The sequence below is a fragment of the Notechis scutatus genome, chromosome 1 (assembly GCF_049901735.1).
Source record: "Notechis scutatus isolate UNSWTSFEM ecotype Mainland chromosome 1, rNotScu1.2, whole genome shotgun sequence".
Taxonomy (NCBI): domain Eukaryota; kingdom Metazoa; phylum Chordata; class Lepidosauria; order Squamata; family Elapidae; genus Notechis; species Notechis scutatus.
The window spans coordinates 251,234,742-251,247,589 of NC_142009.1; the positions used below are offsets into that span (position 1 = coordinate 251,234,742).

General features: G+C 36.4%; 1 protein-coding gene across 6 annotated transcripts in view; it reads right to left on the bottom strand.

Moving 5' to 3' along the window:
• The window catches only part of ELP4 (elongator acetyltransferase complex subunit 4), a 159,261-nt gene that overhangs the window by 111,190 nt on the left and 35,223 nt on the right, over positions 1-12,848 (bottom strand). For 4 of the 6 annotated variants that reach the window (XM_087951055.1, XM_087951058.1, XM_026664785.2 and 1 more), the window contains exon 4: positions 9,675-9,803. The exons of the other annotated variants lie outside the window; for them this stretch is intronic. In XM_087951055.1, coding sequence (XP_087807181.1) covers positions 9,675-9,803 — 129 coding nt within the window. The remainder of the gene's footprint in view (positions 1-9,674; positions 9,804-12,848) is intronic. 6 annotated transcript variants of the gene reach the window in all.

Genomic DNA, 12,848 nt, shown 5'->3' on the forward strand with positions numbered 1-12,848 from the left:
CTGACTCCCCAGCTAAGGAAGGATTTCACCAATTATCAAATGTACACGTCTATTACTACAGGATAATATTATAAAGCTGTATATATATTATAAAAATCACATCAACCCTGCTTCAGTGGTCAGCATAGTTTACTCTTCTTAACATACATGCACTTTGCTGTCAGCTTGATAGAATCAAACACCCATTTAAAAGAGTAAGAATCTTCCATGTAGAAGACTAAAAACTATCAGTGCTTCAGTAAAAAAGTGTTAAAATTATGCCAGAATACATACTCTCAAATTTGATAATAATGACTATGTGATTATTACTAAAATTGTTCTTAACCACATATTGATATTTATATATACACAACTTCGAGTGTTGGACATATTTTATAGGCTTCAGCTTATGTTTCTGAACAAAGTTTTCGTTGCACAATGAGATTTTCCCCTGTTTTCCTTTACTTGCATCTGCTCTGGAGCAAAAAAAAAAAAGTAGAAAAAAGTGGGGCTTGCCTGGGTTGCTGCAGAAAGAAGGAATTGATACTGTTAAATGCTAGCTTATCTACTGTAGATATGTTACTTAAAGCATTGAGCTGATGATGTTACATAGTACGGTAATGACATGTCTGCAAAAAAACCATCTAGCTCAGAGCACCAAGAATTCCACATTTAAAACATTACACTGCTCTTCAGCCAAAATGCCTCTGTAATGACTTACAGGGAGAAAGTTTTCACACATTTGAAAGACTTAATCTAAAAGAAATGGGATAAAACAGGAATGGGAAGGAACAGGAATCCAGAAATAAATTCTTAAAATAGTAGCCTTTACAAGAAATAAAAAAGAAAAGAGTTTGAGGAAACTAGTTTTCAGAGAAACTGAAGGAAAAGGCTCCCGCTCTGATGCAATCTGTTGGAATATAACATCAAAGTGTTTGATTGTTCTCAGTATAATACTCATAACTGGATTAAAACTGTACTTTTCCTTTGCAATGTATTATATTTTAATTTATAAAATGAATTGCAAAACAATATATTATATTCAGATTTCTTTTTTAAAAATTAGTGAGATATCCCACTGAACAGATATATTAATGAAATTTCTAAGGACCTCCAGTTTGCATTTTGTATTCTTGTACTAATATTTTTCAAACAAATGAGAACAATGGTTACCCTACATATGAACCTGAAACAAGTTTCAGTTAATTAATTAGCAGTTACTTCATATGATTATGATTTTTTAAAAATGTTGATATTGTACAGAATAATAATAAACAGTTATATTAGCTTTCTCTTTAAATTAAAGGGGTTTGGAGTGGGGTGTGGTAAGAGTATACTGTTTGATATAGTTTAATATTTTTCAATATCGCCTTTTCGGTATATGTCTTTCCTCCCACCTACTATGTGTGGGGTGGGTAGGAAGGTTATTCATATATAAAGAACACCAAATATTCGTATAATTAATTTTAGAAATTCTGTTTGTGTTAAATACTTATATTTGTTATGGATTTTAAAAAGTAGCAAATCAAAATTGAAAATTGTACTTTTTAAACAAAATGACTGAAGAAGCTAATTATTACTTAATTAAAAGAATATAAAACTCAGTATGTTTTAAAAGACAAATATAATAGTAAAAATGATTTTTAAACTAACCATTCATATTTTAGGACAAAGTATTACATATTAAAAATTACTTGAATATCGTAGATGTTTTCTGAACTATTACAGTAAATACGGTCATATGATAGACCAATTCTAAATACTAAGCAAACTAAAACCAAATATGTGCCTTGTGCAAAATAAACCACAAGTTCCAATTTATTTAGTTTTCGACTTCTTAAAGCAATTTAAACAAGGGCTGTTCTTTGCCCTATAATCTATTCTTTATCCGGATTACTGATAGAATGTTTTTACTGCAATCTCTGCCAGAGCTCATCTTTTTATTGTGTAAGCCCAAACCCCCTTAATGTTTTAGAAAGGCCTTGACTAACTGAACTTTGATCTGATGTCTTCATTGAGAAAAGCTCCAGGTTGCCCATTTCAGATGCAAATCCTTACTGAGTCCCAAGAGAATTCAGTAAGAACAGCAAAAAAGAAGAAACAAGAATTTTCCAGGATCCTCTTTGAGAATCCTGGGGAACACTGGTGTCCCTAATCCACACAATTGCATGGATTAAGGTAGGTGATAACCTTTCTTGATTTTAAAGAATAAGCACAGTGCCTACAACTGCATGGAGACCTAGGATTTGGCTGCAATAAAACACTAGGTAATAAAAGCCTGTCTATGTTAGAAGCCAATGAATAGACCTCAATGTACCACATTCCCCAGACTAGTGGGGAAGCTTGCAAAAAGCCCACCTGAATCAAGTAAGCATGAATAATCTTTCTTAGTGGCAGCATGACCACAGAGGCTGAAAAAAAGGAAGAAACTAATTTATTCTTTTAAGTATAAGATAATAAATTTAAGAATAAACAGGGTTTTATAACCTACAAGGCAGAAGGAGAAATAAACTACATTACCATGGAACAGAATATGCCTTTGTAGTCCTGTCTGCTATTAATGTTTCTGATTGCAATACTAATGTGCTAGAAATACTCAGTTTTAGAATGAATCAAGGCATAAAATTGATTTCATGCTGTGACAGTTTATATATTGCCCTAAGAATACAAGAGGTTCATTCATTAAAAAGAGGAAAGAAGAAAAGAGATAAAGTGGCACGTGAAAACTGTGCTTGTTATAAATATATCAATCTTTTAAACTTGAATTTCACATGTTTAGCCAATTATAGAAAATAGCTAAACTGCCTCCCAAATTTTTTGACTTTGCTGCTCAAACTGTGTATATGGAACAAGAATTGTTAAATTACAACTAAAAAATCCTGTTTAAAGCTTTAAAGGTTTTAAGGCAACAAGAAATGATGATATTACTAGGAGAAATTTCCTCACCAGTATCTTCCATTATCACTATATATCAAATGTTATTTAAATGTCCCAAATGATCTGTTAGGGAAGAAGGTAACAGAATAACAGAGTTGGAAGGAACTTAATATACTTGCACTTCAGTAAGGAATTTGACAAAATGGACCACAACCTACTTGTTCGTAAGATAGAAAAATGTGGGATAGACAACATCATCATCAGATTGATTCATAACTGGCTGACCAATTGCACTCAATGTACAGTCCTCAATGGAAGAAAGCATGCAGGGGAGTAGCCCAAGGTTCTGTGTCAGGCCCAGCACTCTACAACATTTTATAAATGCTTTAGATGATAGGATAAAAGGGGAATTCATCAAATTTGCAGACACCAAGCTACAGGAAATAGCCAACACTTTAGAAGATAGGTTCAAGATACAGAAGGATATAAACAGATTTAAATACCAGGCCCTACCCAACAAAATACAGTTTGGTGGTGTGAAATGTAAGGTATACCCTTAGGCAAGAAAAATACACAGGTATAGAATAGTGGTACATGGCTCAACAGGATGAACTGTGGGAGGCTATCTAGGAGTCCTAATGGACAACCACTTACATATAAGCCATCAGTATGCTGCTGCCGCAAAAAAAGCAAATGCAGTCCTACACTGCATCAACGAGGGATAGAATCAAGATCCCATGACATGTTAGTACCGCTTTATAATAACTTGGTAAGATCAACTTGGAATATACTGCGTCCAATTTTGGTCACCACAATACAAAAACGATATCGAGACTCTGGAAAGAGTGCAGCGAACAGCAACCAATATATTTGTGGCTTGGGGGTAAAACATTAGGAATGGTTGCAGGAACTTTTGTATATCTAATCTAATGAAGAGAAGTCTAGGGGTAACATGATAGCAGTCTTCCAATATCTGTTACAAAGAGGGGGTTGGTCTAATGGAAGGTAGGACAAGAAGTAATGGATGGAAACTTTTCGAAGAGAGATCCAACCTAGAACTAAGGAGACATTTCCTGACAGTGAGAACAATTAATAAGTGGAATGGCTTACTTCCAGAAGTTGTGGGTGTTCTATAACTAGAGGTTTTTTTAAAGGATTGAATAACATTTGTCTGAAATTTTATAGTCTCCTGCTTGAGCAGGGGGTTGAAATAGACGACCTCCAAGGTCCCTTAAAACTTTGTTATTCTGTTTCCTTCAAGACACTTTGGAACTGAAGGCCAACTTCACAAAAAGGATAAAACCCAATGTCTTTAAGAGGTGGAGGAACTACCCTCAAAGAAGCATTTATTATTGCAATTCCTCTAATCAAGGATAATAACATTATTTGTAATTGTTTCATTATCCTGTATATATATTTTAAAAATGCTAAATACAGTTGGTGTTATTTTGTATTGGAGCAATGACAGTATTGGTTCTACAAAACAGCCTTTGAACTTTGCCCTACAAAGGCCTGTCAAACTGACGGCCTCCGGGCCGTCAGCGTCACATGCAGGCCACGCTGACCCCGGCTCTACAAAGGCAAAAAACATCACGATACGTCACGTGACGCAATCGAGTTTGACACCCATGCCCTGTAAGATGATCAGAAGATGAAGGGAAAGAGATGCTGCTTCAACAAAATGTAGTACAAGACAGTGACAGGAAGCTAGACACCAATAAAAAGTAGTCTACAAAATACCTGCAAAATAAACAAAAAACAAACATAGACATTACGAAATGTGTGTACAATGTGTTTTTGTGTCTCCGTGTGTCTAACTGCACATGTAACAAAAAAAAAAGACCAAAGAAAAGACCAAATCAAATACAATACATTGAGTTGAATTGAATTATCACTACCTTAATTTTTCCAACTGTCTTTCAGTTCAAGTTTTTGACCTTGAACATTCGGGGTAAATTAAAGTAGTGCTCCAATTACTTCATTTAGCATTATATTTTGCCAGTCTAAAATAAAAAATAAAAAATAATACATTCAAAAGGAAGCAAAACATTCAAATTTGCCTATTTTGGCTGCTCTTTATGCATATGAAAAACAGAATATAATTTAGATTGATTAAATGTGACTGGAAACAGGGATAGTGAGGGCAGCTACAAACACAGGAAATTCAGCTGCCACATTTTTTTAAGAGAGTTGGAGGAGTTGAAAAGTTCAAAGTTATTCTGTATGGTATATTAGGAAATTCCAGTGGCAGTTAATTGATTCTCGCGATTTATGAAGTGTAGAAGTGGGAGGGGAGAAGGGAGGAGAGAAGGTGGATTCTGTGTAATGCGCAAAAATTTTTCACTTTGGGAAATTGCCTTTGACATGCCAGATCTGTTTCTAAATAAATCAATTGGAGAGAAAATGTCTCGGAGTGATTGATATCATGGATACTTTCTGGATGCCTTACATTTATTTCCCAAAGTGACTTTTTATTTTTTGAAAGGGTTGGCTGATACCCTAAAGTTCTTTTCCCAGAAATGGAGAGAGATCAACAATCAACCGAAGTTGGAGATGTGCAGGGGGGAGTGTGGGGGGGCCCTCCCTCCGGAGCATTAATTGAACCTGCCAGCCCTTGTTTGGAGGAGATGATGGATGCTTTCAGGATGGCAGTAGGAGAAAGAGATTTGGGAGCTATACCGAAGCGTTTCAACTCAAGAAGTTGTTATAATCCAGATGTAACCCAGCTGTCTGAAGAGGAATCTTTCTCTAGCCCCAGGCATATGGCTATTCTGTCAGATTGGAGGAAAGAGAGACAATTGGGGTCAGATTTCTCTCAAGAAGACAACCCCCAGATTATTCCTGGAAGTTCATCAAGGGCAGATTTACATCAATAATTCCAGAATTTAAAGGTGACAGGTTTGGTCTCACAGTCTGTTTGGACGGGTGGAAGTTTGAGATCACTTATATTCACCAAGTATCGTGAGGAATGAGGAGACTATACAGATGCCAGTTGGTGGAAGCCAGAAAGAAGCATCAATCTGACATAGGTATGTTGCAGCCCCCCAGGCAATCCCCTCATTTTCCAGAAGGAATTTTGCCCCCTGCAGAGAGTATCCCTCCAGGGTGGGGATTTTATCCAGGCCAGGGGTGGATTCAATGCCAATGGCAGCCAGCACCAACACAGCCCTGGTATGAAGGGGGGTTGCCCAGACAGCAGACAGAAGCCACTTCCCCTCCATCTGACCAGGGAACCAGGCCACACCCATCTTCCTCCTGGCAACCACAAAAGCAGCCCCAACTGGCAGCGAGGCCACAGGGACCCCTATTACAGAGAGGCACCACCCAGCCAGGATACAGGGGGCCTACCCAGCCTAAGTACGCCACCAGGCCAGTTCCTTTCATTCCAGTACAACCTGCAGGGGCCTGGCCTCTGCCACCTCCACAACCACGACCCAGGCCGGACCAAATACTCTTTAAGGCCATATTCGAATCCCCCCCTAAACTGTTAACGGTACAGGGGAAACACATTATGAGATTCAAAAAATTCTAGATTCTAGATTACATCGTGGCCGATTTCAATATTTGGTCTTATGGAAAGTATACCCCGTCTCAGATGCTAGTTGGGTAAAGAGTTGGGATGTTCATGCTGATCAATTGGTTAACCAATTCCATAAGGATTTTCCACACAAACCGAAGGGTCCTCGTGAAGGGGGGAGAGAGGGTTAAGGACAATGTGTTAACCCCTGTATCTGTTTTTTTTTTCTTTTCTTTTAGGAGGATGAGTTTTCAAGGGGGGACGCCTGTCAGCTTTGATATTCAGCTGCCACATTTTTTTAAAGAGAATTGGAGGAGTTGAAAAGTTCAAGGTTATTCTGTATGCTGTATTAGGAAATTCCAGTGGCAGTTAATTAGTTCTCGTGATTTATGAAGTGTAGAAGTGGGAGGAGAGAAGGTGGATTCTGTGTAATGCGCGAAAAATTTTCACTTTGGGAAATTGCCTTTGACATGCCAGATCTGTTTCTAAATAAAACAATTGGAGAGAAAATGTCTCGGAGTGATTGATATCATGGATACTTTCTGGATGCCTTACACTAGGCCAGAGACACGCACCACTTTCATTTATGTATACCGTGTTTCTCCAACAATACGGCCTCCACCAATAGGAAGGCCCAGCATGATTTCAAGGCATGAGGTGACATTAAGCCCCGCATCTAAAATTTAGGCCTATTTAAACCATGCGTTTCCCTGCCATTTCTCACATCATTCGTTAGAACTACACGAGGTGAAGAGAAATGGGGAGAAGGGCGGGGGGTGGGAAGAAAACTTGCCTTTAGGAGTGCCCTGCAGGTTGCCTAGGCTAGAATACCCCAATCTACTACCGATAGAACATCAGCCGATAGAAGCTCTCCGAAGGCAGAATCACCAGCTGCTTCGATTGGCTGGTAGAAGCGGCCTCGGGGCGAGCGCCCACGCACACTCCCCTCACCGCGAGGCCGCTTCTATTGGCCGATGAAAGCTCCCCGAAGGCAGTCACCAGCCGCTTTGGGGTGAGGTGTGGCTGCCCGCATCCCCTCGCCATGAGGCAGGTTTTTTCGGGCGATGGAAGCTCCCCAAGGGCAGTCACCAGCCACTTCGATTGGCCGGTAGAAGCTCATTTCAGATCATTTCTTTGATAGAAACATATAGTCAACTTTGTGCAACTGCATAGAAAATTAAACATGCCAAGCCATATAAACTACTTTGTTTTATGTCATTTTTATTTTTTAGAATAAAACTGAATCTGATTTACATCAGAATAATGAAACCAATAAAACAAAATGGGAAGTTTACAGGAGAGTGCAACAACAATATATTCTTTTTTTAGTTTAAATATTTGATTATTATTCTTTTTACTGAAACCCTGTTATCTTTTAAGAGTTATTAAATCCTGACTCCTTATGGAAACCCTGGAGGGGAGCCGGTATAAATGAAATTATTGGTCATTTCTGTATTGCCCCTACAAAGCCTCATTCTAAAATGTTCTAAAACACAAACTTTTAGAGGAAACTTGATTTACCTCTTGTTATACTCAGTGCCTAATGTGTAACTCTTGCTATTTCCTGTCACTATCAGAGATACTACTACATCAGGGAAACAACAACAACAACAAATCCATAGTTGGGAATGAGGAGAGTACTATTAATGACCATCCTAAGAACCACAGTTAGAGTCATGCTCTCTGTGGATCATGCATCTTGGTGAATAATTAGTTTTCTATATTACGGACAGACAATACTGCTTACTCAAATGCTGTATTTGTTGACCAAAACATATCTGTGTGTGTGTATGTGTGTGTGTGTGTGTGTGTGTGTGTGTGTGTGTGTGTGTGTGTGTGTGTAGGCAACTAAAAAAATACACTCATCTTATACAGACTATTCATTCTTTACATATATGCCTTGTGAGTCAATCCTCATTCATTTTATTTATGACTAAGCTACCTAAACTCACTTAAAACAAATGGTCGTTTTGTATTCAGCATCTTCATTTGTTACTCTTTAATTATTGAATGTACCTCCCCTAGCTTTAACAGACATATTTCTTGAATACCCCATGGCCCTGGAATACAATATATTCTGTTTCTCCTCACATAAATTCCAACTTCCATATAATAAAGAGGACAGAAACATGCTCTTATAGAGTTTTGCTTGTTTTTAACAAATATTTTCCTGGCAAGAGAATCCTATACCACCTGCTTATCATGCCACCATTTGCATAGCTATTTTTTCTCATTAATTTCCCCATCTTTAGTAATCATTCTTATTTACACAAATTCATTTATTTGCTTCATTTCCCCATTTATTTATAATTTCCACAACGATGGTCTTGCATATAATAATGTTGAAGTTTTTATTGCATTATACAATCCATCCAACATTCACTGAAAATAATTTGGGATCTCAATCAACAATGTAGCATTAGCTGTATAAAAACTATATACACATCCATGGTCCCGATCAACATATATCTAATGTGACTACAAATATAATTTATACATTAATTGATCCATCTATTAAACAACCAAGGAGATATGATATATTCTTAATTTTCTTCCCAATGTTGAACAATTTCCTAAGCATTTAGTTTATTCTGTACTTCATTATTAGCATTCAGTAACCAATCTTCAGCTCCATATTCATGGAAAACATTTTATAATTCAAGCTTATATTTTCTTTATCCTCATTTTTTGCAGCAGTCATTCTAATGCTTTTTCCCCTCATTCCAGCAAGAATTATTTTTCATACTTCCAATAGTATACTTCCACTCAGTGCTATGGCATTCTGTAGCATAAATCTTTCCACCCTCTTTTAAATGGCTTCAACATCATCTATTCTTATATTAATCTTTAATTCTTTCTTTTGACAGGTTAATATAGATTAGAGTCAGCATACCAATTGGTCCATTGATCTCTGCTTTTTTTTGTGTGAGTACTACAAGTTAACTTCAACAACTTTAAAAAACTTCTACACTAAAAGCTCATGTGCACTGTCAATTTTTATTGAAAAGGTTGTATTGATTCCCCCACTCCCAATTATTTCAGTGTAATATTCAAAGTCAACATTTCCTTTCAATCCATAAACAGAATATTAGTTTGGATAGCAAAACTAAACTGATCCAAAGCCAATAGCAATTCACAGAATACTTTTAAGATTGTTCAAAGAACATTCATTAAAAACAACGTTTTAGAATGCTCTATACTGGCATCACATCCCTCAAGTAAAATGTTCAGAGATTATTCAAACATTGTTTTATGTTTGTTAATGTAAAATTTTATTAAAAAATTGTGAAATATTATTTACCTCCTGCTTTGGTTTGTTCTGGTAACGCCAGGCTATTCTCATGGACTCCTGAGAATCTTGTGTTGACTTCATAGTTATTACTTCTTCCATTTCCTTGTCAGAGAGATTCGGCAAAGGACATGGAAGTTCCTGAATTAAAATAATATTTTACAGAAACATTTAAAATTAAAAAAGATTAATGATTAATCTATTATGTAGCAAAGATAAGTGATACCTACTAATATCATAAAAATACTTGTTGAAGAACTCTCGAGAGAAAAAAGATGAAATCCACAAGCATGAGGGAGAAGCAAAAGTTTTTCTTATATTCAAGAATGGAATATTGGAATAGGACTTCAGTACTAAGGAAGATCATTAAATCATGGCAAAGTGATTTGTAAGAATTGTGATAAGAAGTTGGTAATAGAAAGAAAAAAACCAGTGTGATCTTGCCCAGATTATTTCCTAATCATATCTTTTGATTGGGTAATTAGATTAATGACCTCTATTGATGCTGTTGGCTACTTTATCTTGATTTCAGCAACTCAGTTAATAATATAATCTAACATATTTGGTAAAATATAATTTATAGCACTGTAAAACTATAATGTCATAGTTAACTGAAAAACATATTCAAGGGGTGATCATTAATTAGTTTCTCGTTAGACTGAAAAGAGGTTTTGAGTAGAGGATTGGAAAGCCAATATATTTTATCAGTTACTTAAATGAAGCAGAGAAAATTATCACATTTGCATAGGACAGAAAACTAGAAGTAAGAAATAACACTTCAGAAGATAGTGCTGTAATAATATTCCATAATATACAATAAAAAAGGCCTGAAATGTAACAAAATAGAAAGTTCTGTTTTGGGGGAGTCAGCAGGGGAATAAAACATATGGGTATATATTGAGGTAGCCAATTTTAGTATGAAATGAATCCTAGGTCATAAGGTAGCCAACTTAGTAAGAAATGGATAGGTCAAAAGTTAAACGTGAGTGAGTGGTGTTATACAATTGTAAAAGAGTATAATATAATCTCAGGCTTCCATTAATTGAATCATTATTTTCAGTTCAAGAGAAGCAATACTTATTTACAGATCATTTATTTATATATCACATTTTTCAAAAAGAAACTGCTCACAGACATTCTTGAAGTACAACTCAAATACAGGTCGTCCAAATACAAGTCAAATATAATAATTGAGATACACTTGATCAATTATAGTTCTTCTTAAAATGTTCAATGTAATAATTATAACAAATAACAAGAAATGTATTTTATGGTGTATTTATACTACATTGTTTAACTCTGTTAGCTACCCAGAATTGAATTTGCGAGATGGGGAGCCATATTAGTTGAAGGGCTTTAAAGGTGAAAAACATATCTTGAATTGAAACTGAAAGCAAACTGACAGCCAATGCAGCTCTCAGAGCACATATAACTGCCCTGTACCAGTTGAAGCTTCTAGATACTCTTCAAGAGCAGCCTCATGCAGAGTGCGTAACAGTAGTCAAATCTGGAGGCGACTTGGACATGAGTGACTGTGAGCAGAGCCTCCTGATCCAGAAATGGGTGCAACAGGTGCACAACTATAAAGCTGTGCAAAGGACCTGCTAGGCACAGCTGCTCATCAAGCAGGAGTTGTGAATCTAGGAGGACCTCCGAATTGCATAGCAGGTCTACCTGAGGCACTGCAACCCTACAGAATTTAGCATAATATAGTACTATAGTTGAAAATGAAAGCCAGTTTGGTATAAGTTAATGCATCAGGCTAGAAACCAGGAAACTGAATTCTAGCCTTGCCTTAAGCACAACACCAGCTAGATGACTTTGGATCAGTCACATTCCCTCAGCCCTAGGAAGGAGGAAATGGCAAGCCACTTCTGAAAAAAACTTGACAAGAAAACTGCAGGGACTTGTCCAGGCACTACAAGAATTATATATGATTGAATGGAAGAAAAAAAAATAGTTGAGAAATCACAGTGTATGGTATAACTTATTCCAAAAGTTTTAAAACTTATTACAAAATACCAAGTATCACTATGCTGAAAAATAATCAGTAGTACAAATCAATGCTAATCAATGCTGTTTAGAGGCATATTGAAAATTATGTATTTAACTACCTAAATGTATCTACCTAAGAGCTAAAACTGTAAATGCTACATGGATTAGTAAATATGCTGAAGCATTTTGCAAATACTTTTAAGCTTAGCAGTTTTATAGCAATGTAGACAGGTTGTTGCTGTTGCTTTTTTAAATGACATTGTTGTGAAATAAATTCTACCTATTGGGCCCCAATTTGTTAACCAAAAAAGAAGTGCTGAGACTTTGCAGCTGACCAAGTGTTGTGCTAATAGGGATCCCTGTCTATTATGCATGTGAGATAATGTGCTGCATGTTTTCTGAATGCTTAGTGTCTGCTTAATGGATCTGGTATCCCATTTCTATGGCAGGAGTTGCCCAAGTGCAATTAGCATGCTAGAGTGTACTGTTACAAGGCATCTAATTTCAGTTTTGATGCAGTGACCCAGAAGCAGAACAGGATCATGACTCGGAGTACCAAACATAGTCTAAATGAGACACAGTGCATTGTAACAGCTAAGAGACTGAGCTTTGCATCTGAAAGTCCCTAGTTCGAATCGAACTTCTGATATAAAATGCTTAGCTCCAATACTTGCAATATAGAGATAATACTGGCCAACTCAAAGAATAAGGCCAAGGGTTATAATAATTTGTGTCATTACTCTAAAGTGAAATAATACAGTTAGTATTATTAACTATACCTTCCCTTCTTTGTGTAAATATAGAATATATTGCACAGTATAAATATACATTGTGTTGCACAAGGGTACATACCAATCTAACTGTCTCTTGACTGACAAGAGAAGATATCCATTTCAGTAGTAAAATAATAACAATACCCTCTAATTAAAAAAAAGGACAACAGAAAACAGAAGTAGAATGACTGTGCAATCAAAGCAAAATTTGTACTAATAGTAATATGTTCCTTGGATGCAAACCCAAAATATCTGGAGCGCCACTGAATACCATCAGCATCACTATCATTCAATTGCAAAAGACAGCTTTACTTGGAACAGCTTGTATCCTGTGACAATACCTTTAACACTATCAAACAACATCTGCCTACACCAGTTCTTGGGAAAGACTTGATACGTGAAAATGCCAGATCCAGTC